Here is a 26,491-nt window from a genome sequence, read left to right as displayed (position 1 = left end):
GGCTAGCTAGTTCCCTGGCTAGCTCCCATGGTGCTCGTTTATCTGCTAGGGAGCTAGCTAGCTAGCTAGCTAGCATAGATGGCTAAACCCAAACTGTGGTAGGGTTTTCACTTTGTGGACCTGGATTTGCCACCTCTGCGCTAAAGTAATACACATAAACATAGATGTACAGCTCATTCAAGGTTAATCATCTCTTAACATGACCTTGATGATGCTCGCTCATTATTTTTCTCACCAGTAAAATCAATCTAAATGTGGAAATAGCTTCCTGAAATATTTGTTAAAATGTGTGTGTTATTAAGCATGTCACGGCAGCCGACCAGAGTTGTGCCCGTCGTGGAGATAATGGATAGCTGTGGAATTGGCAGAGTGATTACTTTTACCCAAGGTTGGGTTAGTTACTTGTATTTTGTCCCAACAGATTGGGCTGAAGGTTGGATTTGGGTGGGTTGAAGCTGTTTGCCATTTTGGACAGTTTTGTTGTGCACTAAAGTTGAAGTAAACCGAATCTTAGAAAATGTTGGTTAAAAGCGGCAACATTGCTTACTTACAATAATTTGCAATGTTGCCACAAATTCAAATTTTGAATCGCCACAAAACCAGCAGTTGAAACTCGTCTACTTGTGAAATGTTGGGACAGAACCCGACAGACTGCACAAAGGAGGAGTGCGGAATGTGGGCCGGCCCTTAGAAAATGCGTAGTAAAAAATAAAATTATTATTTTAACCACAGCTTTACAGGTAACTTGCTAACCTATTTTGGTAGCTTTAACTCATCAGCATGGGGAGTTTTTACTCCTTGATGGATTCATATTTTGACCCGTTGTGCTTGGCCAAATCCTCAACCCAATGCGCTAGCTATAAATAACCCAGATTTGGGAAGTGGCAGGCCAAGCGGAACGCAGTCTAGAACACTCGTAAGTCACTGTATTTGAATATTTTACAAATGAAAACAAAAAGATGATTTTTGTTTTGTTTAGAATAGTTTATTGAAAGCTTTTCAAAGAAAACAAGAAGACAGGGACCCAAAAGCCCATTAGATACCTTATTTTGCGTCATTTATTTCACAACACAAATTTAGATAAAACAATCTTTGTCGTAACAACTGATCAACACAGCTGGCAAGTGTAAACTGAATCATAGCACACACTGGCATAAATAATTTAATTTTAATAACATGAATTGAAACTCACAATGCTTCGCAGAAGATGATATGCCAGAGAATACAGAGCGCGGCTAAAATTCTACTTTGACTATGCTTAGACACACGCGGCGGCTGTGCGCTACAGAAAGCGGCTGGATTATGTGAGGAATCTCTCTAGTCCTCCCACTCGCCTTGCACAAGCCAAGGATGCATTGTGTAACTAGCGAGGTACGGGTCAAGCATGAAGAAATCCTCGTCCATCTGCCCCAGGGGCCGTCCGCTGAGGAGATACTTGACGGTGGCGGTGTTGAGGTCCGCCTTACAGGCCAGGTAGCTGTTGAGGTTGAGCTTGGGAAGAACCACCTCGGCGAGAGTGACGGCCAGGCTTTTGGCGGTGGTGGACTGTTGCACCTCCAGGGATTTCTGCTGCAGCAGTGAGCCAAAGGCCAGCGTGGGCTGAGTGATGTCCTTCAACGTGGACAGCCGTTGGGATGCCATGCTTAGCGTCGATCCACCGATGGGCTGCTTCAATTCTGCTTGCGCGTACTCCTGGTACAGCAACTTGGTGGCACTTTGGGGCAGGAGCCCACTTTCAATCACATCCTCCAAATCGCCAACCAACAGCTGGCGAAAGATGGCCTTCCTCTCGGGGATGCACGTGGTTGACATGTGGGTGGTCACGCCTATATTAGACACACAGCCAGTCATTTTGTTTTCCATCCACGCACAGACTTTGTCTTTGTTAATCAAAGTTGTGTGAAGGTTTATAGTTACTGTAACATCGATGCTAATTTCTGTTAGCCAGTCTAACATGTTTCACGTTAGCAATTAGCCAGCTGAAATTTGTTAGACACACCGCATTTTCACCACCATAAGGCGCACCGTATTAAAAGGCGCAGTCACAGTTACTGGTGCTATTTCTGTGTTTAACACACACATAAGGCGCACCGCATTATTGGGCGCACGCACGGTTAAACATACTCTAGCGCAAAACATATGGTAGCATGCTATGATGCTAAAACATATGCTAGTGCTAGCGCGTGTTTTTTAAAGGGCATATATTAAAGATGTCATTTAAATAACAAAATGTACGGGCTGAAATTGTAAAAACGCGAATAAACCTAAGAATACACAATAATAATAATACACAAATTAATTGCCTGAGATGTGACAAATATTGTCAGTTTAGATTGCTAATGTGGTCAAGACTATTTTTGTGATGTATTGTGTTTGTGAACTGCTCAAAGAGAAACCAAACCGAAGTGAACACGTCCGAATCGCGCATTTCGTACTGACGCCATCGACAAGCTCGACGGCGCTTCAATCTTTTTTTTTTTTTCATAAATCTTCAAGTATATTTATATTCTTAGGTTTTGAACATTTCGGTCTATACATTTTGTTATTTAAATTACATATTTAATATTTTCTTTCCAATATTTTTGACGTCCACCATATATTTTTTTTCCAAAATAACTTTATTGAACAATTGTAAACGGACAATCAGTCAATCCTGTAGCGTGACATCATCTGTAGGCGTTTAGACTGCTAATGTGGTGAGATTTTTTTGCCCACATTGCCGGCAAAAAGCGAGTCGCCACCTCCAAGATAAACGCCAGCGCTAACTCGGCAGCTGATCCCAAGCCAGACAAAAAGCAAACGCGCATTCAAACTGAGCATTCTTACCTTGCTTAAAGGAACTCAGGACAATACGATTTTCAACACTCAGGGGTTTTCTGAAGTTGTTGACAAGAGGCACGGCAGTAGCTTGGTTGGCTGAGGAGGCGAAAAGGCTCGCCGTCAACGTGTCGTACTGCAAACACGAGAGAGACGACGAAACGTTCGAGTGAAGGGTTCGGACGCAAAAAAAAGCTCATGGCCGATGTGACGTCACCTGAGCCTGAGAGATGGTGACAGGATTCTTGAACACCGTCCACAGCACACTTTGATAGCAAGGCGGTGCCGTCAGAGAGCCGTCGTAGCGGAAATACTCATCCAGACGCTGAGGCATCAGCCCTCTCATGTCGAAAGCGGGAATCTTGTAGTTGTTAGCTATTTAAAAAAAAAGAAAAAAAAAAGAAGTCATTCCCCTGCCACATAATCACTTGTAACAAAACAAACCCTGTTCGACTCACATTTTTTGGGGATTTGACTGAGATATGATAAAATGTTGTCATAGGCTGGATTGGCAGCCCCAATCTGTTTGGAAAAAAGAAAGAGATGGTCACATGGACAGATATTCACAGTCAACCCCCCCCAAAAAAAAGGATCACAAGATGGTCACCTCAATGAAAACACCAAGTACAGCCAGACCGTCAGATTTGTCAAAAGCCATGGATGCGTTGGGGTACTTTTCGGAGTTGTAGTGTACAACGTGCAGCTGTAAGAGAAGAGAGAAATGGATTATGGTAGGCATTTTATATATGTGTATTATGTTCTTCTGCCTACACATTCTATACGTAAATATAATGACCATTCGGTTCCTATACATTGGGAGGAGAAACACGGTTCCGATTGCTGGCAGTAATTAAATCAAAATTTAAAACCTGTAGAAATGAGTCAGTGAGGTATTATATTGGCCGGTAAAATAATAGAAGATAGAATTAATACCGATGGTTTATTAAGAAACGCAATGTGTGTTTGACGACAATATTCTATTTTTTAGTGACGTGCATAGTCACGGTAGCCCTAAATATCAAGGAAGAGAAAATGTATTTATATGCCAATTTTGGGGAATCAAAGTGGACATGAAGGTTTTTTAGATTATGTCGTGTCATGCCATGAGACCGAAAACAACATGTCATCAAAGAAGTGTGGTTGTGTGGATTCCGGAGTGACTTGTAAGGACACGTAGACGATCGAGTCAGTCCCTGCGTCCACTGAGAGACACAGACCGCAACACCTTACATGTGGCTCTGCAGACGCTAGCAAATAAAAAAAAAAATTAAATATATATATTTTTTAAAACAGGCTCAAGTTTTAATACATTTTGTGAGGCTCACAGCTGTCAAATATTGTACGATAATGTTTAAAAATGTTCCTTTAGGGCACTCTGAGTACAAATGTAAACTTTGGAAATGACGCTTAGAGGGCTTTACTGAGCACAAGTGTAAATCCAGGAAGTGGAAAAATCACAAAGGGCTTAGAATTGAGGAAACAAGCACACTGCAAAAAGGGCTGTAGAAACCGTAAGAAAAAAAATATACTAAAATAAGAAAATTATTACTTTAAATAAGCAAAATTATTTGCCAACAGAACAAGAATTTTTTTTTACTTAAATTTACCTGAAAGATTTTGAAAAATTAGAAAATAATACTAGGCCCATATCAACCACTGCGGTCTTGAAAAGAGTATTTTCAGACTAAAAACAAGTCATGTCGATTTTTTTTCAAGCTGTAATAAATTGAACAATTTTCTTAAAATACATGAGTATTTTTTTTAACGCTTTTTTTTTTAACTTAGCGTGAGTGTCAAGCCGTTTTCTTTGTCATGACCCAGCCAGGAATTGAACCCACAGCCTTCAAGACTGAGGGTAGGCACTCTACCACTCGACCACTGAGCTGGTACTAAAACAAGGAAAAACGAGCTTAGTAAATATAACGAAATGAACCATATTGCACTCGTCTGATTGTTTTTATACTTGTATTTTTTCCATTTATCTTATTACTAGATTATGCAAAATCTTAAAACAAGAAAACTTATGAAACCCCAGTTCAGGGCATTTGATGTTGGTTAATTAAAATGTGGGAAATGCTTGTTTTAATCTTCACAGTACTTCAAACTGGCTGTTAACACTCAATGCCAAGACTGCTTGATCAAATAAGTATCTTAAAATAAGCAATGACAATTTCATTTTAAGTAAAAAAAAATAACTTGTCAAATCAAAATAAGCAAATTTAGATTAAATTTAAGAAATTATATCTTACTTAAGATTTCAGTTTTTGCAGTGCAGGCTCTCATTTCTTTACATGACAACCTGATTTTTTCAACTTCCTGAAACTCAAAATGGAACATACGCGGAAAACTTTTTTATTGCATTAAAACGATGGGAAAGGCAGATTTCATTATACGGCAGTTTGGGGGTCATCTGCCTATCGAGAGTTACATGTGAACATTTGAGAGAGACTTGCAGGTGGATGTAGTTGGGCCGAGACGCCATTGACTTTGACTTGATTTACCTCTGCGGCATACTTCTTACTGTCGACCGTGTGCTCCGAACCCAGAGGATTGCTTTTGGAGCCCCAGTGAATGTGGAGCTGAGCTGCGGTGTGGCGTTGAGGGAGGCCCGAGACGGCCATCTTGGAGGGAAGTAAGATTTGGACTGTGGGGCAGATGACACAAAAGCCAGTTCATTCATTCTTTCAATTACCAACAGTGAAGTCAAGCGTAACCATTTCTTGACAATAATATGTTATATGTGACCTCACTAGTGTAAACATGACCTTCTGATTAATATTACATTTGTGGAATATGAGTTAAGCAGCAAAATCCTTTTTTTTTTCATCAATATCAGAAGGCGGCCATTTTGCCACTTGCTGTGGAGTGACAATGACATCTCAGTCAATCACAGCTCAGATTCAGAAAACAGGTGAGCTGTGATTGGTTGTTACCTGAGTAACTGCGATGTCATCGGCAAGTGGCAAAATGGCCGCCCCTTGAGATGGAGAAAAACGTCTGGATTTTGCAGTTTAACTCATATTATGCCAACCGCATAGAACATATTATCGTCAAGAATTTTTTTGGGGGGGGGGTTGAATTCCCCTTTAAGTGAAACTCTACAATGCACTGGGTTGATTTGATTAAAGTGGGAAATCATTTTTGATATGTCGTTTGTCTGTCTAAATGTTAACCACCCCCCCCCCCCAATTCAGACCACTACCATTATTGACAGCAGCATTTTTGTTTGAAATTTTCCAACATATAATGGTTCTTGTTTGGCACACTTTATGGGAGTTGAGGTCGTTTTTTATGTCAACCAAATGTACTGCAAATCAAAACAACGCAGAGATGACAAAGCACCTTTCAGCTACTTCAAGGTCAAGTGAGCAAAACTCTTCATGGTAAATCAGTGCATGACGAATATTTTTTAAGTGGGCACACACACTGATGTTGAGGCATGCCACCACCATCATGCACCAATTTTGCCACCGCAAATGGATGAGCAGATAGTTGGCATAGTCGAGCCAACCAAAGATTAACCAGACCCGTAGGCATAAGCAGATGAGTAATCTTTGCTCGTGATTTCCCGGAATAAATTCGAAGCTCTTTCATTTGGTGAAATGGCTGCTAAGAAAAGAAAGGCGAGAAGCGCTCAAGTGGTAGATGTCGAACGAGCGAACGGGAGCCACCTATCATTTTCTGCTCCACTTTTGTATGGGTCATTTGTAGTGATTATGTTACACCACGCTCGTTTATTTATTTTTTATTTATTTCTAGTGCCCGTAGCGCAAGTGTAATGTTATCCACGCTGAACTAGATTTAGAGAAAGGTTTACCAAACGTAGAGTTGGGACGCAAAATGGTGAGGCATGCAATTTTGTTTGGATCAGGCTCGGCCATGGGCATAGGCGAACGAGGCAGTCGCCTAGGGCGCCATCTAGTGTAGGGGGTGCTAAATTGCAAAAAAAAAAAAAAGCTTAAAAAAATAAATTTCCCCCAAAAAACGTTTACAAAAACAGAAAAACGGGTAGAGGCATGTATGTCAGTCGTCATTGCCTATAAAAATAAAGGTGAAAATAGCATTAGCTTCTTAGCTTGCTTGTAACTTGTTTAGTCCACCATTACATTCATGCTACCAGTGCGGGGCAAAGCTTGTTGGCTTTAAAATAAATGAAATAAATTGCGTGCTGGTTTAATGTAAACAAATATATACAGTAGTAAAGGCATACTTTTTTTTTTTTTTTTAAGTTGTCTGTGAAATTTGGTATTTAGGGTGTGATGTGCTATTAAATAATATATATATCTACATATTTTATTCATTTATTTATTTTTCTGTGCGGGGGGTCAATTTGTAATTTGGATCTTCAGATAAAAAGATTTGGGAAAAGCTGTTCTGGCAGCTGAAGCTATATTCAACATACATCTCAAAGATCAACAAAATACTCACCTCCATGTCCGTTATTTTTCAGTTTAAGTTCACTGTGACCTGTCAGATCATAGTTCTCAAGCACAATTGGGCGTAAAGATGCATCAAAGACCAGCTTTCCTGTCTTGAAGTCAATTGGAGACTGCAAAGGTCCAGCACAGTATGGGAAGTGTTTGGGCCAGTGGCTTTCTCCATCGGAGCCTGTAAATAGAATCAGCGTAAGTCCATCCATGCATTCTTGCATTTTCTCTACTGCTGGGCCTCACCCAGCTGGCTTTAGGTGCGAGTAAATCACAGAGTGATTCTGAATGAGGCAATAAGTTGGAAAGGATTCCATGCCAGCTGCAAGAATGTCAGCTATGTGAACTGCTGCACGTCAAATGGGCTCCGACAAAGACATTTTCAAAAATGTATTTCAACTAGTGTTCATTATTTACATCAACAAAAACTTAACAAAAATAATTTTGTCAATGTACATTTTTCACCGGACTAAAACCCTCATTAATAATAAACAATAACTGGGACTAAATCAGTATTCATTTTTGTCGACTAATGAAGACGAGATGAAAATGCACTTCACCTAATAAAAACAGTACTAAAATCTATGGACATTTAAGTTCATGAACTAATTTTAGAAATAATTTTAGATCCGAAATGTTTAACATAATCTGCTGACAAAAAAGAATATACAGGGGTAAAGTGACTGTCCTGACAAAAACGTTGAGTTTTTCTTGACTAAAACTAGACCAATAAAATGATGTTTGCTTGACTAAAATGCTAGATTTATAGTCGACTGAAAATGGACTAAATAAAAACGGGATCAGGTTGACTAAATATGATAAATGTGCTAACAAGCGTGATTGAAACATGACTTAAACCGAGACTACATTTTTAAATGTAATCACTAATTTCAACCCAAATGTAATTCAAGGCAGAGATTAGAAAACTCTTGAAATGGCTGTGCTTCTTATTGCATTCTTCCATTGAATAAATCATATTTAAGCTGGACAAAGTGACCCTACTTACAGAAGCAGCAGTTATGGCTGAATAATGGGAGTCTTTTATTTTTCTGCCTGTCACTATACGTCACTGGCATAGAACATAGATCTATATTCTTAATTAGTTGTGGAATTGGATCATTTCCCCCAGATCATCTCCCACGGTCCACTAGGGTGCCACGACACACTGGTTGGAAATCACATTTCGAAGCTAAATCACCACTTGCAGTGATGCAACGCACTGTTGCAATTTATGGTTCTCGTTTAAAGGGACAGTGAGCGACGATCCAATAAATGATGGCCTACTAAATATGGTATCTATAATCAAAGCAGGATATTACTGCCTGAATGCGAAAAAAAAAAAAATGCTTATGCGTGAACATGAGGACCGTGCAGGCTGTCGTGTGACAACCCCGTCTAAATGAGAGGTTTGGAGACGCCGAATATTTTAAGAAACAAGCCGTGCACTTTACAAGATGAGCTTACTCACGGAAGTAAGGCGTGACAACAAAACAAGACATGTTGATTAAAACATATGCGGGATGGAAGAAAAGCTCGCGGACCCGATGCCCCCGGTCTCTAAATTGAATTTCATAAGTGTCATGTTTGAATTCGCCTCCCAAAAATGTAATTTGCCACTTTTGTGGGCGGTTTAGAAAAAGCAACGCATCTTGACAGCGTGACTAATATAAATCGCTGATTGGTCCAGCTGGACGGACTCATGACCACTAAGATGACCCTTTGGATGCTTTGAGCCTAACTTCAGTTGAACTCCGCCATGCTATTTTTTTTTCCCCCACCAGAGAGTTTTACAAGTGCACATGACTCAGTAAATCACCAGGATAGTTTCAAAGGGCTTCATTTAAACGTCTTGATTGTTCCTAATTTGCATGTGAACCAACGGCAGATGTGTGATTAGTACCTACTGCGCAAAGCCTCATCTGCTCTTATTAATGCCAAACCACTGCTGAATGAGTTAACTCATTCACTGCCATTGACGGCTGTGGACGTCAAAAATTCATTTGAACTGTTTCTATTAGTTTCACATTTTTTCCACCCACTTTTGTTAACAAGAGTATGAAAACCTAGAAAAAAAACATATTGTACATTTAGAACAGATATAAAATTTGTGATTAATCTTGAGTTAACTAGTGAAGTCATGTGATTAATTACAATTTTTAAAAAATTAATCGCCTGATGCCCCTAATAAAAAAAGAAGAAGAAAAGATTATTAAAAATTAGGGGCGTCAGACTATTAAATTAAAAAAAAAAAAAAGTAATTAATCATTTGACTTCACTAGTTAACTCATGATTAATCACAAATTTTATATCTGTTCTAAATGTACAGTAAATATAAAATCTAGGTTTTCACACTCTTGTTAACAAAAGTGGGGAGAAAATGTAAAACTTACAGAAATAGTTCAAATGAATTTTTGACGTCTAAAGCCGTCAATGGCAGTGAATGGGTTAAAAAAAGGGACCATCAGACCTCCTAATTATAAGATTTTTCCACATGAATAACAGTGTTGGAAATACATTTAGCAAAGGACTGTTGAAGACAATACTACATTAATTAATATTTTTGGAGTAAAATGAATGAGCCAAACATTTGTCCAGGTAAAATATGTCTCATTAACTTCAAATAGAGGCACTTATTGCAACATTGGAGAGCAGAGAAGGTCCAAATTGACCAGTTTTGGCAAACGTATTATTTCACAATTATATTTATTGCTAAGCAATAATATCAGTTATTTAATTAAGTTGGAAAATGACTTTCCCCTGGGGTGTTAAATGCTTTGTTATAACTTGTAAAAATCTAATAGAAGCCTTCATGAGGCACTATATTGATATTATTTCAAAAGCACAATGAAGCAAAAGTAAAAAAAATAAATTAAAAAAAGTAAAGCCAAACTTACTGGTGTAGCCCCATTTGGCCCCTGAAAAAGACACACAGGTAAATTTAAATTGAATTAATATGCCAATAATAGAACTCAGCTCCAATTTTCCAAGGTCAAAATAAAGCAACATTTACTGATCCCGAAAGCATCTCACCGTGAGCCCCGAGCACTTGCAGTAACAGAGCGATGGACGTGAGGCTGAAGCGCAGCATCTTGGTGTCCTCTGACTGACGTGGGTCGGTCCTGTGCAGCAAACCACAAGCCTCCGCACCTCTTTTAAGCGCACGTTGTCTGCCATTGTAGCCTCGGTTGACATCACAGTCACAACAACACCAGCCCACCGTGTCTTCTTGTCAACGTGCTCCGTGACAAGCTTCCACAAAATCTTTGTTAAGTGCCTCCGGCCGAGTGTGTGCTTGCCTGAGTGTGCGTTTGCAGTTTGACACCAGAGGGCTCTCTCTTGATCTTGACTTAACACCATGCACTGCGTCTCTACTTTATTGACTCTGTGTAAAGGATACACAAATAGAAATTGTGAAAACGGGGCAATTTTTCTTTGAATTTGTTAAAAAAGAAGAAAAAAAAAGATAGTTACACGCATGCGAACAACAACATTGTCAAAAGCAGGCAGACAGTTACTATGTAAAAAACACATATGCATATCAATTCAATTAATTTACACTATGTACAGTAATGTATGAATACAATATTTATATAATATGTCTGAATTTAGAATTTGATATTGAGATTATGGTTTAATTTTGTAGATAACCCACAAATACATGTTATACAAGTTCTAATTCAAAATCAGTTTTCAGGCTTCAAAATGCCATTACTGTGTAAACAAACTGCCAACTAATAATTTCCGGCATGAGAAAACAGAAAGTAGTAGTAGAAGAAGAAATACGGCAAATTGTTCTCCTCATTTTTAACTCATTCACTGCCATTGACGGTTATAGACGTCAAATATCATTTTAACTATTTCTATTAGTTTAACATTTTTTTCTACTTTTGTTAACAAGAGTATGAAAACCTAGATTTTTTTAATTGTACATTTAGAACAGATATAAAATTTGTGATTAATCGTGAGTTAACTATTGAAGTCATGTGATTAATTACAATTAAAAAATATAATCGTCTGACGCCCCTAATTTTTAATAATCTTTTCTTCTTTTTTTTAATTAGGGGCATCAGGCGATTAATGTTTTAAAATTGTAATTAATCACATGACTTCACTAGTTAACTCAAGATTAATCAATTTTTTTTATATATGTTCTAAATGTACAATAAAAAAAATTCTAGGTTTTCATACTCTTGTTAACAAAAGTGGGAAAGAAAGTGAAACTAATAGAAACAGTTCAAATTAATTTTTGAAAATGTTTTAATCGCCTGACGCCCCTAATTTTTAATAATAATCTCGTCAGGCGATTAGATTTTTTAATTGTAATTAACTCATTCACTGCCATTGACGGCTATAGACGTCAAAAATTAATTTGAACAATTTATATTAGTTTAAAAAATGTTCCACTTTTTTTTAACAAGAGTATGAAAACCCCCCAAAAAATAAAAAATTGTACATTTAGAACATATATAAAATTTGTGATTAATCGTGAGTTCACTAGTTAAGTTATGCGATTAATAATAATAAAAAAAATATAAAAAAATATTTTCTTTTTTTTTATTAATAAAAAAAATTTATTTTTATTTTTATTTTTAATAAACTTTTCTTTTCTTTTTTCTTTAAAAAATTAAAGATTATTAAAAATTAGGGGCATCAGGAGATTAATTTTTAATCATAATTAATCGCATGACTTCACTAATTAACTTTAACGATTATTCACCAATTTTATACCTGTTCTAAATGTACAATAAATAAATAAAATTCTAGGTTTTCTCACAAAAGTGGGAAAAAATGTTAAACTAATAGAAATAGTTAAAATGAATTTTTGTCGTCTTTCGCCGTCAATGGCACTGAATGAGTTAAACGCATGACTTCACTAGTTAAGTCACGATTAATCACAAATGTTATATCTATTCTAAATGTACATTTTCATACTATTGTTAACAAAAGTGGGAAAAAAATGTAAGCTAATAGAAATAGTTCAAATGAATTTTTGACGTTTATAGCCGTTAATGGCAATGAATGAGTTAATGTGGTGAATGACTTTATAGACTTGTTGTACAAACACGCAATACAACCCGTTGCTCCTCTATTTGTGTCTGGAAACCGCATACCATTCCGTTTTAGGTCACAATCACTGATTCGGAGGCTCAGTCGATTTCTCGTGTTGACCACATATGGATTTGTCATCGGAAATACTGAACATGTACGATTTGAAAATGCCGGCCACGACCATTTTCCAAGCATCTTCAGGAGGAACAATCCCTCCCAGCCTTCACCACAGGATAATTGCTCCGGAAAGTCTGATCTTGGGAACCAAGCAGGTACATGAATTGGAGACCGCCTGAGAATATTAGCCGCTGCCTACTTCATTCTCTTAGATCAGGGGTTAGCAACCTTTACTGTAAAAAGAGCCATTTTAGGCCAAATAAATAACAGAAAATCTGCCTGGACAAAAGCTTTGAGCATTATGATGAACAGTGTGGTAGTGGTAGTCTATTGTACTGATGGCCCAAGAGCTAACTAGAGCTGCACCATAACAGAAAATATGTAGTATCCAATACTTTGAGTTTCATTCTCTTCTAACTTTCATCTTCTGGTTTTGGATTTTTTTTAAAAATGTGTGAGTGTGTAATTTTCAAAACTTAGTTTTTATACATTTGGAACTTCTTTGTCTTTTGTCAAATTTCTGACATTCTTGGCAATTTTATGAACATACTGTATTATGGTCATTTCCTGCCTCTCTCTTCCACCTTTTTTGGGACATTTTATGGCTATTTTTTTTTACATTTGTTTCTACCTTTTTTCTATCCATTTTCTGACATTTTTGTGGACATTTTATGGTAATTTCTTCTTTTGTTTTGGGCATTTTATAGTTAGTTTTTGAAGTTTTTTTTCTGACTTTTTTTGGGGGCAATTTTTCTGCTTTTTATAAACCTTTCGTTTCTCTTTTTCTGACAACTTACAAATTTGGACTCTGACATTTAATTATTTTTTTTATTATTATTTGTTTTCATTTCAATCAATAATTACTTTAAAGAATGTTTTATCTAAACAATAAAAATATGTAAATAATAATAATAATAATTTCTACAATTTTTTTTTTTTAGAGAGAGGGATCCACAGGGAGCCACAGGAGTGGGACTAAAGAGCCACATGTGGCTCCGCAGCCGCAGGTTGCAGACCCCTGTCTTAGCTCAATAACTACTTTTCATACTTTCTAAGCATCTCTAATTAATCATAATTTTTATACTGTATTTTATTATTGTACAGTATTTACAGTGCTTCCTGTGCCTGAAGTTGTGTCTGCTATATACAGTATGTAGTATTATAAATGTATATTGTGGAATATTGTGGCTAGTAGGAGGCTAGGCTTCAATCAGATTTCAGCCTCTGTTTGCCGCCATGTTAATGCCATCTGCTCAGGGCCTTCAGAATCAATCGTGACAGATTTGAGAATTGACCTGAGAAGGCCAGAATACTGGGCCTCCATGACTTCCACATTTTTCCTTCCTCTGACTGATTGGTCAGAACAAAAATGTTTACATCAACCTCGATTAGCAAAACACATCTGTAGCGATTTGCACACGCATACACACTGCTGCGGTCTACCCGATCCCACGTTCATCCGTTAACGTTCGTTTCGATTGAAGAGGTGCACGTGGTCCAAAGGTCAGTGGCGACAGCCCGCTCACCCAGTAGTTTACAACCAGGACTCAGTGGGTGAGAGACGGTTGAGAGAAAAGCTGCAAGATGAAGCACTTACTACTTTTTTCCATTGTCTTAGCTGCATTTCACCTCGGCCACTCTGAAATTCCAGGTAGGTCACTCCATTTTCCAATCTGTTAAAAAAAAAAAAAAAAAAAAAGACAAGGTATTTAATTTGTAAAAAAAAACAAAAAACGAAACAAAGATACAAGCAGACTTCCTGTGAAGTGAAAATTTTGACCAGAATGTTTTTTTCTCTCACCTTAAGATATTATTCCATTTGACCTCATTTAAGACTTTGAAAGCAAATCCATCAGAATGTTGGAAATGGAAAGGTTACAGTTACCATCCATTTCCTAGCACTTATCCTCATTAGGTTCACAGGTGAGCTGGACGCTGACTTTGGGCAACAAGCTGGTACTTTCCCCAAAATATTTATGTATTTACACATTGCTACTGACTATGACTAACATAGAAACCAAAGTTACAAACAATCTATTGATACATCGACTCAATGGCTAACGATAGGATCATTGAGGGACGGATTTGAGACAGAATGCAATGTACTTTGCATCCAAAACCAAGTGGGTCATGGTTAAAAAAACAAAACAGCTATGATAGTATATGAAACTAATTCCCCCTTTGAGGAACTATGAAAGGCAGGAAGTTTCAATGTAGCATAAGTGGTGCTTTTTATTGCCATCGTAAAAAGAGGGAGTGATGAAGTTAAACATTTATATGGTGTGTGGAAGATATCACAAGCCTGTGCAATGGTCATGTTATCACTACTAGTACATGTCATCACTTAACATAATGGGTCTATTTTTCTTTTCTTTTAATCATCCAACAGATTTTTGCTACCTACCCGAGGATGAAGGTTCTGGGAACAGCTTCATCATTTCTTTGTACTACGACGTCAACAACGACCAGTGCAGCCCGTTCGTATACAAAGGCCAGGAAGGCAACGGCAATCGTTTCCTGAACGAACGCGAGTGCATGAGCAACTGCTCGGCCAATATCGACAGCTTCTACCCGAAGGATGGTGAGATTAGATGGTGGCGCCTAGTTTGTCAACTTGCAATATACAATGGTTAAAACTCATTCACTGGCAGCCATTTTAGAGCATTTTGTCATTTTCAAAAAGAACAGATGCTCCTTTTTCACTGGGGAAAAAAAGTTCTGATTTTCCCGCCAGCTTTTTTTTTTGTAATCAGTAGTGGAACAAAGGTACGTTGCACATAATGCAGCCGTTTTTCCCAGTGGACTCACAAAGTGTACGGAAATCATATGTAAAACGGGGCATTGATGCCATCTACTGGTGGCCGTGCGTCAGTAAGTTTGAAATTTACAGTGGAGCAGAAACAGACACTCTCCCACCTATCCCTGTTGAAAAACGTAATTGACAATTAGTGTACAGCTGTCAAGGGCAGAGAAACGTAGATTCGCCTGGTGTATATGGTGACTTTGAAACATTGAAATAGTTGGATAATCAGTTATTTTGTCTGAAAGAATTTCAATTTGCACAGGTTTCTGTCTCCTACTAGCCTGCTGCTCATAATATTTAACAACCTCATTTACCACAATTATTTAGCCTTTTAGTAAGCCTTAAAAAAATTATTGTTTAATTAATGTTAGTCAAAACTGTGCAAAATTATCTTTAAAAAGGCTGAATTGTTGTCACATCTTAGTATTTAATTCCATTTGATGATTGAGATGTGCAGTACCCAAAATTGTACCGGCGTGCTGCACTGCTGCACATTTGTGTAGACAATACACCACCAGGTGGTAAAAAGTGGAACGGCAGACTGCATGTGAATGAAGCAACTTTGAACACATGACCCCGTTTATTATTATCATCATTATCATCAGAGGCAGATTCTAAATAATTACTATTCCCCCCCTCCCCCTTTCTAGCAACGGCAGTTTGCTTATTGAAGAAGCTCAATGGTGGATGTAACGGCAGGTTTCTGAGCTTTTACTATGATGCCGTTCATGGGAAGTGCAAAAAATTCCAGTGGACGGGCTGCCATGGAAATGGAAACCGATTTTTTGACCATGAAAGCTGCAACGCCACCTGTGCCGGTATTCACGGTGAGTGTGAATACCCCCCCCCCCCATATATTCCTTGTATGTACATCACCCCCCCCCCCCTTTTTTTTTTTAAAGCAGATCTAATCGTTTTCACCTGTATTCTTAGATAACCGTGAGGAAGAGGAGGACGACGAGCAAGACACGCCAATCGGTAGATAAAAACAGTCAACTATAAAACCCCAGACATAACATGCTAACATTCAATAGTGGCTACTAAATAGGTATTAATGTGCAAATTTCATAGCCACAAATATTGAGGCCACAATTCAATTCTTTACACCCCCCGTTGTGTCTGGGCCACCCTAGTAATTATTCAGATTTAAAATGCATGGTACAGTTGGGTTTACTCACTTGATGGTCATCTTATACAGCAATCATCTGTGGAGTTTTGATTGGGCTCGTCGTCATAGCCATCATCACAACTATCATCGTCTTGACTGTTCAGTCAAAGTAAGAGCAACGTTTACAATGGGGGGAATTAAAAAAAAAAACTTGGTTATTTGATTATTTATCTCTTTACTGTGCTCCCTATCTAGGAAAAAGCAGAAAAAGGTGCCGGCAAGAAGTCGAGACGAACAGCCTGAAGTTCCTCTGAGGGAGCAGGGTCTTGAAATGGCATAACCCAAAAAACATCTAGTGCGTGTGTGTTTTTTTTTTGTTTTTTTTAAGTGTTGAGGCCATACTTGTGTGTCTTACTTGGACTGTACATGTTGGATCTTGATAAGGGTGCAAATGCATTGCGACAATATGGCATCAATGGAAGCATCCACTCCCACAATAATAAAGGCAACATCAAGCTGTTCATTGTTCACAGTTCTGCACACTATTGAGTGACATTCTAGTTCAACACTGTCACTTAAGCAACAAATTTGGACTTTTTCTATATTGTACAGTAGTAAGTTTACCTATTTTTTATAGGTACTGTACATCTAATGGGTTGTTTGTCAGCAATAATCTAAAAGCTGTGCAACATGAAATTAATCAGACAGAATTTTAATTCGCGAGTCATTCAAATCATTCTACAGGGAATTTTGCTAAATGTGCTCCTTGTTTAGTTTTGCTTTTCAATGCATGTCAACGCCAACATACAGTATCTGACCTGTCTACTGTTATACATACGCTATACTGTGGCATATTTTAAATGTAAATGCATATTGTAGCAATGTATGCTTAGAATGGCAGTAAATAAGCATTGAACTATTGTAACGTTTAATCTTCAAAAGCAGGCTTTTACAATAAAATACTTCCAATTCATACAAGTGTTTTTTAATAAGTAGTAATCAGGGTTATTATAGTTTGGGAATTTTTCATTTTAGTTAGTTTTTATTTCGTTTTGAGTTTTAATTATTTTTCAGGGTGGTTCTGTTAGTTTTTATTAGTTTTAGTTATTTCACAAATGCTTAGTTTTAGTTAGTTTCAGTATTATTATTATTTTTAAGTATGTTCAAATGATCACTTTTATACAAACATTCCTAGAAATTCACAATGTCCCATCGCAGTGATCTAGTTTTGAAACAGGCCCATGGGCTACTCATGTAGTCCTTGAGGGATACCACGGGCACCATGTTGGTGACCCCTGCTCTGAATTGTCAACAGGTGTGATGTGAACATGGTGTTGTGTGGACGCTTGTTTGCCTGCAACCATTCCAGGTTGTGCCATGCCTCTCACCCGTCAGCTATGTTTAAGATCTAGTTCACCCATTACCCTAAGAGGACAAGAAGAAAATACAATAAATGGATGGATAATATGATAACAATAATAATGTAGGCTAAAACAACAGGTTTACCTTTCAACGGGCTTTGTGATAGTAGTGAGTCAAGATAATTACCCTCTAGACAGCCTGCTTGTCGTCTCTGTCTGTTTTCAACTGCGCATGCGTGTCACGTAGCCCATAACGGAAACGCCACATTTTAGCTTCGAAATATTAAGATACACAAATTCCAAAGTTAAAAATGTCCCCCCAAAATATTGAAGTTCATGTTTTAAAAATATATTTTGAATAATCTAGCCAATTGTGTGTGTTTTTAAATCTCATCATTCGTCAAAAGCGGCGCTTGTACCGGCCGGCAAATGTACGTCACTTCCTAGGTTGTTTCCATTTGTGTGGGGCGACCGCTCTCTGTTACCAAGTGTATTCACCAATAACTATCTTTACATTTCTGCCTTATAACATGTCTAGGTGTAAACAACGTTTTGGGTAATTCGTGTCATCCATCGCACCCACTGACTCTAGTGGCAAACGACGTTTTAACGTTCTGTTGCAAAGAAGGGAGGAAAACGTGCAGAAGTAGTTTACCGGTGGCGGCTAACGAGAGCTAGCTAGTTTATGTTAATTGGCTAACTATTGTTAGCTGACCTTTTCATTGTATGCGTGCCGCGGTCGCTGTGTCCGTTCGCTACTGTATGACGCCCTCTGCGGAGATTTAACACGATGGAGTGCCTTCATTTGAGCTCGAACGTGAGCTTTCCGGGAGACTCCTCAAGACTGCCGAACGGCGCTCCTTCGTCCTGGTGCTGCAGCGGTGAGTGACCATACACTGGCCGGCCAGGCTCATTTTTAAAGGCTCCACCATACAACATTGTGGTGATTTTATTTTATTTATTTTTTAAACTGTACACATTGCCTGTGCACAAAACATAATTCACCTTCTGTCTTGTCCAGTTTGCAGATCGAATAAAAGCCCATGGCTTTGCCTCACCTGCCTGATGGTCCACTGTGGACGGTAAGTTCTGTCATCACTCTTACTAGACAATTACATAATTATACAGTCCCCCAGACAGGGAAAACATTGTATCACTTTTCAGAATAGTATCTCTCTAAGAACTAGTTGCTCTATTATGTTTTGTCCCACCCACCCCCCTCCCGTGGGACTCCATCCTGTGTCCTCTTGAGTCCTACAGACTGGGCTCAATGTTTCTTTTGTAATCTTTTGCTTGAGAATTAATACCGGTATTTGTATCTCCCCCAGATATGTGAACGGGCATGCAAAGAAGCACTTTGAAGAGAGTCAAGTGTCAAGAAGTAACCAAAAGAAGGCTGACAAACAAGAGAAAGAGAAAACTCAACATTCGGTTTGCATGGATTCTGGCAATTACAGTGTGTTCTGGTGAGTCCAGTCTTGATTTAACAGATTAAGAATTTCCCTACTTATCAATCATAAAAATATGTTTACACTTTAATTTGAATATGTGCTGTGAAAGCTGTTTTATAGTTACAGATGTGATGAATTTGTTGTCAATGACACCAAACTTGGGCATGTGCAAAAGGTGCGGGAATATCTCCAGAGCTTAGAAAAGTAAGTGTCTCATCTCAAGAGTTATTTCTCCAACTTTGCAATGTTACGCAAGAATGTGCACACTCAACTAAAAAATATTTATCCTCTTAACACAGCTCAGCCTTGACTGGTGACAGACAGAGGAAAAGAAAACTTCAGGACGGCCAAACACCAGACAAGAAAATGTTGAAAGAGAATGTAAGACAGCAAAAATGTAGATAATAACTAAGCTTGTGCTGCTCATTGCCATTGTACACGGGATATAATTGTACTGGTCAAATGTTTTGAGGTTATCAATGGTGCTCACTGCCATGATACTTATTGTAACCGATTACTTTATGTTACAAATTTGTGTCTGGCTCGAAAATCTCTGAACATTGAACTTAAACTCATTCACTGCCATTGACGACTATAGACGTCCAAAATTCATTTGAACTATTTCTATTAGTTTATAATTTTTCCCGAAAACCGAGATTTTTTTAAATTTTATTAGAACAGATATAAAACTTGTGATTAATCGGAAGTGAACTAGTGAAGTCATGTGATTAATTATGATTTAAAAAAATTATCACCTGACGCTCCTAATTTTTAATAATCTTTTCTTTAAAAAAGATTATTAAACATAAAAAAAAATAATTACAATTATTTTATTTTTTTAAAGAAAAGATTATTGAAAATTAGGTATTTTTTTTAATCATAATTATTCACATGACGTCACTAGTTAACTCACAATTAATCAAAAATGTTATATCTGTTGTAAATATACATTAAAAAAATTCTAGGTTCTCATACTCTTGTTAACAAAAGTGGGAGAAAAAAATCTTAGACTAAGAGAAAAAGTTCAAATGAATTTTTGACGTCTATAGCCGTCAATGGCAGTGAATGAGTTAAAAGCTTTACCATTTGGCTGTCACTGACTGTAAATGCTAAAAGGCAATCTGTGTTTTGCTTTGATAACGTGCTCTTGCATGTCACCCTGTACTTGTTAGGATGGGGCCGCTTTAGGAGCTACTGGCCTGCGTAACCTTGGCAACACGTGTTTTATGAATGCCATTCTGCAGTCGCTCAGGTGAGTGTTTCAATGATGAGAATTAAAGGCAAAAAAAAAAAAATGTTAAGGATTAAAGATCAAAAGTGTCACATTTCCCTTGCAGCAACATCGAGCAGTTCAGCTGTTATTTCAAGGGCTTGCCGGCAGTGGCGCTCCGCAGCGGTAAGACGGCCGGAAGGAGGATGTACCACACTCGCAGCCAAGGGGACAGCAGTGTGTAAGGTCCTCGTCTGGCAGGAGTCATCATTAGCCGATTTGCATGCGTCTAAAAGCAGTGTTAGTGCACTCAAAGATGCTTGAATTAAGGAAACGTATTGCAAATTTTGTGTCTGAATTCGGCAAGATATAGCATCAAGCCGCTTATTTTAAATGAAGAATCTTATTTTCATGACAAAGTCAATTTGACCTCAATGGATTCAAGAGTCATGTGTAGCAGGTGGTAATGGCGGCAACGTGACTTGTTGCTTTATGTGAATTCAACAGTTCACTGGTGGAGGAGTTAAGGAAGACCTTCTGTTCCCTTTGGCAAGGAAACCAGACTGCCTTCAGTCCAGACTCCTTATTTTATGCAGTGTGGAAAATCATGCCCAGTTTCAGGTATGTTTAAAAAAAAAAAAAGTTTCTACTAGAGGTGCAATTTTTTCATAGAAAATTGTCCAAACGATCTGATTTCAGCATCTCAACAGTAATTAATCACTCATTTCTGTAGTCTTTAATGGAAGAAAACTGATTATCTTCAGTGTTCAATAAAAGTAAAAAATAAGCAATGACCGAACCGGTAACATAATCCGTTTCAAAAAGGTTGACGAGTACATCAGTCCCCCGTTTTTTAATCACTTTACAAACACGAAATACAAAATGAACAATCACTGGTTAATAAACAGTAATCAAGGGCGGGGGGGATAGGGGGGGTGCTTTTGTAAAACACTTTAATGGTAAATAAAATTGTATCTGATTATTTGATTAATCGATTGAATAATCAGTATAAAAAGAATCGATAGTGACAGCCCTAGTTTCTACTTGTTCAATTCAGAACAAATTGACATCTGTGTTTGCTGCCATCTAGAGGCTACCAGCAGCAGGACGCCCATGAGTTCATGCGCTACCTGTTGGACCACCTGCACAGGGAGCTCCAGCACAGTCAGAACGGGGCAGCGGAGGCGAGCTCGCCTCGGGATGGGTTCCGACTATCTAGCGCGGATGACAAAAGCTGCTTGTAGGTTGACCTATCACAATAGTTTGGTGTTTCATGCTCATGTTTATTTTGAAAAAAAAAAAAGTTATTGTGATGCTCTTAGGGCCATTGTGGTTTCCCACCGACTAGACAGTTATTTTCAGGTTCACCGTATAATTTATGCTCCCTCTTTTATAAAAAGACAGTCTTATCCTTTAGAAGTACGGTACATAATTACATCCAGAGCTACTTTTGACTTTATAACATTCCAATGTCTTTGTGAACATTGCATGTTTTGTACGCATGTTTTGATGTCATGTGTTGGTCTTGCTGCAGAAACGGCACTCCCAGCGTCGTCACATCTATTTTTGGTGGCATCCTTGAGAATGAAGTCAACTGTTTGATATGTGGGACCGAATCACGGAAGTTTGATCCATTTCTTGGTAAGACTATGACACCACCAGTGTTTGCTTGCACTTAGACAATGGTCCAATAATTAAATGACAAACAGTAATAGAACAAAGTAAAAAAAAAAAAAAATCATGACCTTTTCTCCTGTGTCATTGCAAATCATTGCTCACAAGAATAAAAAAAATTCTATCTTGGCTGTTTTGTCATTCGAGATGCATGACTTACATTCCACATTTCTCCCGCTTAGATCTTTCTCTGGACATTCCCAGTCGGTTCAGACAGAAGAGGAGTAAAGATCAAGAGCCAGGGCCGACGTGCACCTTGCGTGGTAAGACATTGGTCCGCTCTATCAGATGTGTTTGTATTTCTATGGGGGATGTAAAGCGAAATTGCTGTTTCAGAATGCCTACGAAGCTTCACTGACCTGGAAGAGCTGGATGAAACCGAGCTGTACTATTGTCACAAATGTAAAAAACGACAGAAATCCACCAAGAAGTTCTGGATCCAGAAGCTTCCAAAGGTAAGAGAAGAGTTGCTATTATGAATAAGCCTGCGAATAACGTGTGAATTAACTCAATGACTGCCATTGACGGCTATAGACGTCAAAAATTAATTTAAACTATTTCTATTAGTTTAACTTTTTTTCTCCCATTTTTGCTAACAAGAGTACGAAAACCTAGAAAAAAAATTGTTGGAAATTTAGAACGGATATAAAATTTGTGATTAATCGTTAGTTAACTAGTGAAGTCATGTGATAATTACGATTAAAAAAAATGTAATCGCCTGACAGGCCTAATAAAAAAAATAAGGGGCGTTTAATCGTGATTAATTGCATGATAATTTTATATCTGTTATAAATGTACAATAAAAAACTGAAATGGATTTTTTTTTTAACTAATACAAATAGTTTGCATGAATTTTTGACGTCTATAGTCGTCAATGACAGTGAATGAGTTTTAAAAATAACTACTGTGGCAAAATGTGTTTTATTCTAAATTTTCAATTGGATGTTTTGTTTCCAAATGCAGGTTTTGTGCCTTCACTTGAAAAGGTTTCACTGGACTGCTTTTTTGAGAAATAAAGTGGACACTTATGTGGAATTTCCACTGAAAGACTTGGACATGAAAGGTTATTTACTTGAGGTAAGTTTGGACATGTTGGGGTTTCTTTGTGCCCAAGTCCAAACTCCAGCAGGCTCCCATAGTTGTCAGCCTTTACAGAGAAAGACACGTTTGCTCAAAGGGCCTCTATAGAAAAAGTCTTAAGTGGAATACTTGAGTCCTTCAGAAATTCGAGCGCTAGGACAACAAAAAACATGTAATATGCAGGTTGGTATGAATGAGTGTGAACACAGCCTGTTGACCGTCGTGGAAAGGGTGCTGCTTTTGATTTGGGACGTCTTGGAAGAAAAACGTCACTTAGGGGCCCCGAACACCAAGGGGCCCCCTGATTAATTTTCACAAAAAATAAAAGATATATATATTTTTTATGAACCAAAAAAAAAAACGTCTTAAAAATTACTGATAAAGATTCTATACATTTTTCTGGAGGATATATATATATTTATTTATTTTTATTAGCTGTGATTGACTGGCTGTAGGGGGCGCCACTCTCTTAAAAAAAAAAAGTGCTATTTAAAAACCTGCACGTGTCATAAGGGACAGGCAGCCCTTATGATTATGGTAACGTCCTAAACTCATTTGTACTCAACTTCTTTACAGGTGTGTATGGCTCGTCCTAGCCCCTCCCACCACAAACTGGTAGTACTGCCTGGTCCAGTCCTATCCACTACCAGTTGCATCCCTTCTCCCACTCCACATAATATCGATCAAATCTGACTCAATGTCACACTATTTTACATTATTTTTATGCTCTGTTCTCTTTTATCGCTGCATTGTGAATAAATATCCATCACAATACAAATAACTGCAGATGGTGAGACCAAACAGCTAAACAGGAAAGGCTAAAATAAATAAATAAATATAGAGACGGCTGGAAATTCTAGCTCGTTATATTTGAGCAACAGCTGAAGGCAACATATGACTGCATAAAAACAGGAAGAAAAAAAAAAAACACTCACCTTGCTTTTATCTTTTCAGCCACAGAGTTTGTTAGCGGAGAGCTGTCTGTATGACCTGGCGGCCATTGTAGTGCATCATGGCTCTGGGTAAGTAGAACATTTTTTTTTTTTAATACCTTCATCTCATGTCAGAAACAACCACATTTAAAGCTCCAATTTAAAAGCTATTAACTGATGCTTGGTAGTGATGTTCTATTGTAGACCTCTAAGGGGCAGTGTTGAGCCAGACGTGGCTGAGCTCCTCATCTCAGCCTTATGGCCGACTGCAAAATGTGACCTAACCCACGTGTGTCTGCAGTGTTGGCTCAGGCCACTACACGGCCTACGGCAGCCACGAGGGGCGCTGGTTTCACTTCAACGATAGCACGGTGACGCTCGCCAGTGAGGAAACGCTGAGGAAGGCCAAGGCTTACATCCTCTTCTACACGGAGAGGACCAATCAGGCGGCGGCGGTGGCGGCGGTGGCGGACACGTGTTCTGCAGAGGTGGACGCGAAAGGGGTTTTGGATGACCGGTCGGCGCCGGATAGCTCGCCGGTACAAAACGCAGACACAGCCAGACCAGAGGAATCCAGTGCAGAGAGCACGGGATCGGCCGAGGCCTCTGCACGCGGGGATGACGTTCAAACTTCGACGCAGTGAATCAGACAGTTTACGTTCTTCACCTCGCATCCCTCACGCCAGATTTATTTTTTTAATAGAATCTGTATGACATCATCACAGTGTGACCAGGTGTCGTTTAGGATTTTGCATTCAATTCCTTCGTGTTTTGTAGTTTGGTGATTTTTTTTTAAATCCAAATGTTTCACATAACGGTTTAGCCTTGGAAAACATTTGTTGGCCAAACTTCGGCCCAGACTGACAAATAACTTTTTATTGTGTAACTGCCATCACACAATAGGTTGAAGTCTACCTTAATTTGATGCCTTGTCATGTTCTCATACAAGTAAATTTATCATTTTTAAGCAGATCAGAGGAAAAATCCAACATCCAATAATCAAATCTTTCTTACATTTGACCTGAAAGTAGAAAAAAAAAAAATAAATAAAAAAAAAATATATATATATATATATATATATATATATATATATATGCGCGAGTACCCCGCTTTACTCATGTGGGACATTGCAACCTTTTTAATTCAAACATTTTCATGAATCACGACTTTTATCATGATCATCATTTTCTTTGCACTGGGATTATATTTACATCATGTCAAACTTAATTAAAAATACATTGCAATTTTATTTGTTGGGGGAAATGGCTCAGTGGAAAACTCCCTTTTTAAAAAAAAATAAAAAATTCTAACCATTGAGCCGAAGTAGTTACCACATTTGCTCCTAGAATCAGGCAAATAACTTGAAGACAGCATTCATTTTCTTTTTTTTAATCATTGATTCCAATAAATCACAAATGTAAACCGCAGCTTGTCTGATTGTGAAAATAATGATTGGTGCAGCCTGAAATGAAAGCGGCATCTTAACTGAAGACACAGGTGTGCATACTAATGCAATCCAGTTTGACTCATCTGTTAGAAATTTGAATGAAGCGAGCTCATTCTGTGTCCGCTAAGGTGTGGAAACCTTCCTTGAATTGGCTACTGGGAAGCAGCATGGAAGGTGCCGCTGACCCCTTTTGTTGTTTGTCCTACGCACACGCACTCGTCGTACACTTGAAATGATTCAGTGCTGCGCTCACGTGGCTCACGACTCACTCCTTTAAAACTGTTTTTTTTTTTTCCTCCATCGCTAACGCAGTGAGGATATATGCTCAGCACTAATGAGCTCGCATTGAACTGTGGTTCCCCCCCCCCCCCCCCTTCACTGGTAAAAGGACATTGTGGCACAGTGAGTCACGATCCAGAACGTATTCCCGGCACTGATGTTGCACAATGTCCTCAGAGTGTGTGTTTTTAACTGATAGAGAGTAGAACAGGACATGACGGGCAGCGTCGGCTGATGATGATGATGACTTGGCCATATTGGCATGTGCTCTGCATTGCCATTAAGCAATTTTAAACACGCACTTGGTCACAGATTCGCCTTCAGAGAAAGCGCCGCTGAGTAACAAACAACATGTGACATTCTCTCACATTCATTCTATGCAATTGTCTTGAGTACAATACAGGGAAGTTGGGGAAACTGAAATGGGTCAGGTTGTACTGTACTCCCTTTTTGCAGTCCGACATTTACGGCACATGTATATACTGTAGTATATAGTATATATAGTGTATATATGGACGCCAGGATAGTCTGGCTGTAACACGGAAACTTACCAAGCTTATATGTAACATTTTTAATGAGAACATCATGCAAATCAACTTGCGATTGTGATTGGTTAGCTAGGATCCAATCATGAACCAGAAGTGTTGACATCCAAATTATGTGTTTTTATTGTTTTTTGGGGTCCCGAAGGAGTTCAATTAAGTAGGGCCAAGTGCAGGGGTGGGCAAAGTACGGT

At 38.3% G+C, this 26,491-nt stretch overlaps 3 protein-coding genes across 4 annotated transcripts; 2 read left to right on the top strand and 1 right to left on the bottom strand.

Moving 5' to 3' along the window:
• Positions 1-1,110: 1,110 nt before the first annotated feature.
• On the bottom strand, positions 1,111-24,175 carry ca12 (carbonic anhydrase XII). 2 transcript variants are annotated; one of them, XM_077568440.1, is made up of 11 exons: positions 24,033-24,175; positions 14,008-14,083; positions 10,275-10,626; positions 10,139-10,159; positions 7,246-7,425; positions 5,319-5,461; positions 3,425-3,520; positions 3,276-3,339; positions 3,035-3,192; positions 2,827-2,953; positions 1,111-1,826 (listed from the first exon to the last, which is right to left on the bottom strand). In XM_077568440.1, the coding sequence occupies exons 3-11, from the start codon at positions 10,330-10,332 to the stop codon at positions 1,318-1,320; spliced, it is 1,356 nt and encodes a 451-aa protein (XP_077424566.1). In that variant the 5' UTR covers positions 10,333-10,626; positions 14,008-14,083; positions 24,033-24,175; the 3' UTR covers positions 1,111-1,317. The 2 variants fall into 2 exon arrangements, with proteins under 2 accessions (XP_077424566.1, XP_077424565.1); XM_077568439.1 differs by lacking the exon at positions 24,033-24,175 and adding an exon at positions 18,398-18,547.
• LOC144053706 (inter-alpha-trypsin inhibitor) lies at positions 13,995-17,216 on the top strand. The gene is made up of 6 exons (XM_077568444.1): positions 13,995-14,061; positions 14,800-14,991; positions 15,864-16,040; positions 16,147-16,191; positions 16,412-16,490; positions 16,577-17,216. The coding sequence occupies exons 1-6, from the start codon at positions 13,995-13,997 to the stop codon at positions 16,659-16,661; spliced, it is 645 nt and encodes a 214-aa protein (XP_077424570.1). The 3' UTR covers positions 16,662-17,216.
• usp3 (ubiquitin specific peptidase 3) lies at positions 18,135-25,456 on the top strand. Its single transcript, XM_077568438.1, has 15 exons — positions 18,135-18,563; positions 18,704-18,764; positions 19,011-19,148; positions 19,254-19,337; positions 19,433-19,514; positions 20,306-20,385; positions 20,471-20,584; positions 20,851-20,964; positions 21,434-21,583; positions 21,878-21,984; positions 22,200-22,280; positions 22,354-22,472; positions 22,981-23,094; positions 24,052-24,119; positions 24,331-25,456. The coding sequence occupies exons 1-15, from the start codon at positions 18,473-18,475 to the stop codon at positions 24,671-24,673; spliced, it is 1,746 nt and encodes a 581-aa protein (XP_077424564.1). The 5' UTR covers positions 18,135-18,472; the 3' UTR covers positions 24,674-25,456.
• The last annotated feature ends 1,035 nt before the right edge of the window (positions 25,457-26,491 follow it).

This window comes from Vanacampus margaritifer, chromosome 6 (genome assembly GCF_051991255.1).
Source record: "Vanacampus margaritifer isolate UIUO_Vmar chromosome 6, RoL_Vmar_1.0, whole genome shotgun sequence".
Taxonomy (NCBI): Eukaryota; Metazoa; Chordata; class Actinopteri; order Syngnathiformes; family Syngnathidae; genus Vanacampus; species Vanacampus margaritifer.
This window is presented reverse-complemented; position numbering and strand designations above follow the sequence as displayed.

What these genes read in the sequence shown, in the direction of transcription:
- usp3 (XM_077568438.1), top strand. Translation starts at nt 18,473, where the DNA reads ATGGAGTGCCTTCATTTGAGCTCGAACGTGAGCTTTCCGGGAGACTCC. An exon ending in GAAGTTTGATCCATTTCTTG is followed by an intron (nt 21,985 to 22,199) that starts GTAAGACTATGA and finishes TCTCCCGCTTAG; the next exon opens with ATCTTTCTCTGGACATTCCC. An exon ending in GTAGTGCATCATGGCTCTGG is followed by an intron (nt 24,120 to 24,330) that starts GTAAGTAGAACA and finishes GTGTGTCTGCAG; the next exon opens with TGTTGGCTCAGGCCACTACA.
- ca12 (XM_077568440.1), bottom strand. Translation starts at nt 10,332, where the DNA reads ATGCTGCGCTTCAGCCTCACGTCCATCGCTCTGTTACTGCAAGTGCTC. An exon ending in GGCCAAATGGGGCTACACCA is followed by an intron (nt 7,426 to 10,138) that starts GTAAGTTTGGCT and finishes TTCTATTTACAG; the next exon opens with GCTCCGATGGAGAAAGCCAC. An exon ending in CAGTCAAATCCCCAAAAAAT is followed by an intron (nt 3,193 to 3,275) that starts GTGAGTCGAACA and finishes TTTTTTAAATAG; the next exon opens with CTAACAACTACAAGATTCCC.
- LOC144053706 (XM_077568444.1), top strand. Translation starts at nt 13,995, where the DNA reads ATGAAGCACTTACTACTTTTTTCCATTGTCTTAGCTGCATTTCACCTC. An exon ending in CGGCCACTCTGAAATTCCAG is followed by an intron (nt 14,062 to 14,799) that starts GTAGGTCACTCC and finishes ATCATCCAACAG; the next exon opens with ATTTTTGCTACCTACCCGAG. An exon ending in CAGCTTCTACCCGAAGGATG is followed by an intron (nt 14,992 to 15,863) that starts GTGAGATTAGAT and finishes CCCCCTTTCTAG; the next exon opens with CAACGGCAGTTTGCTTATTG.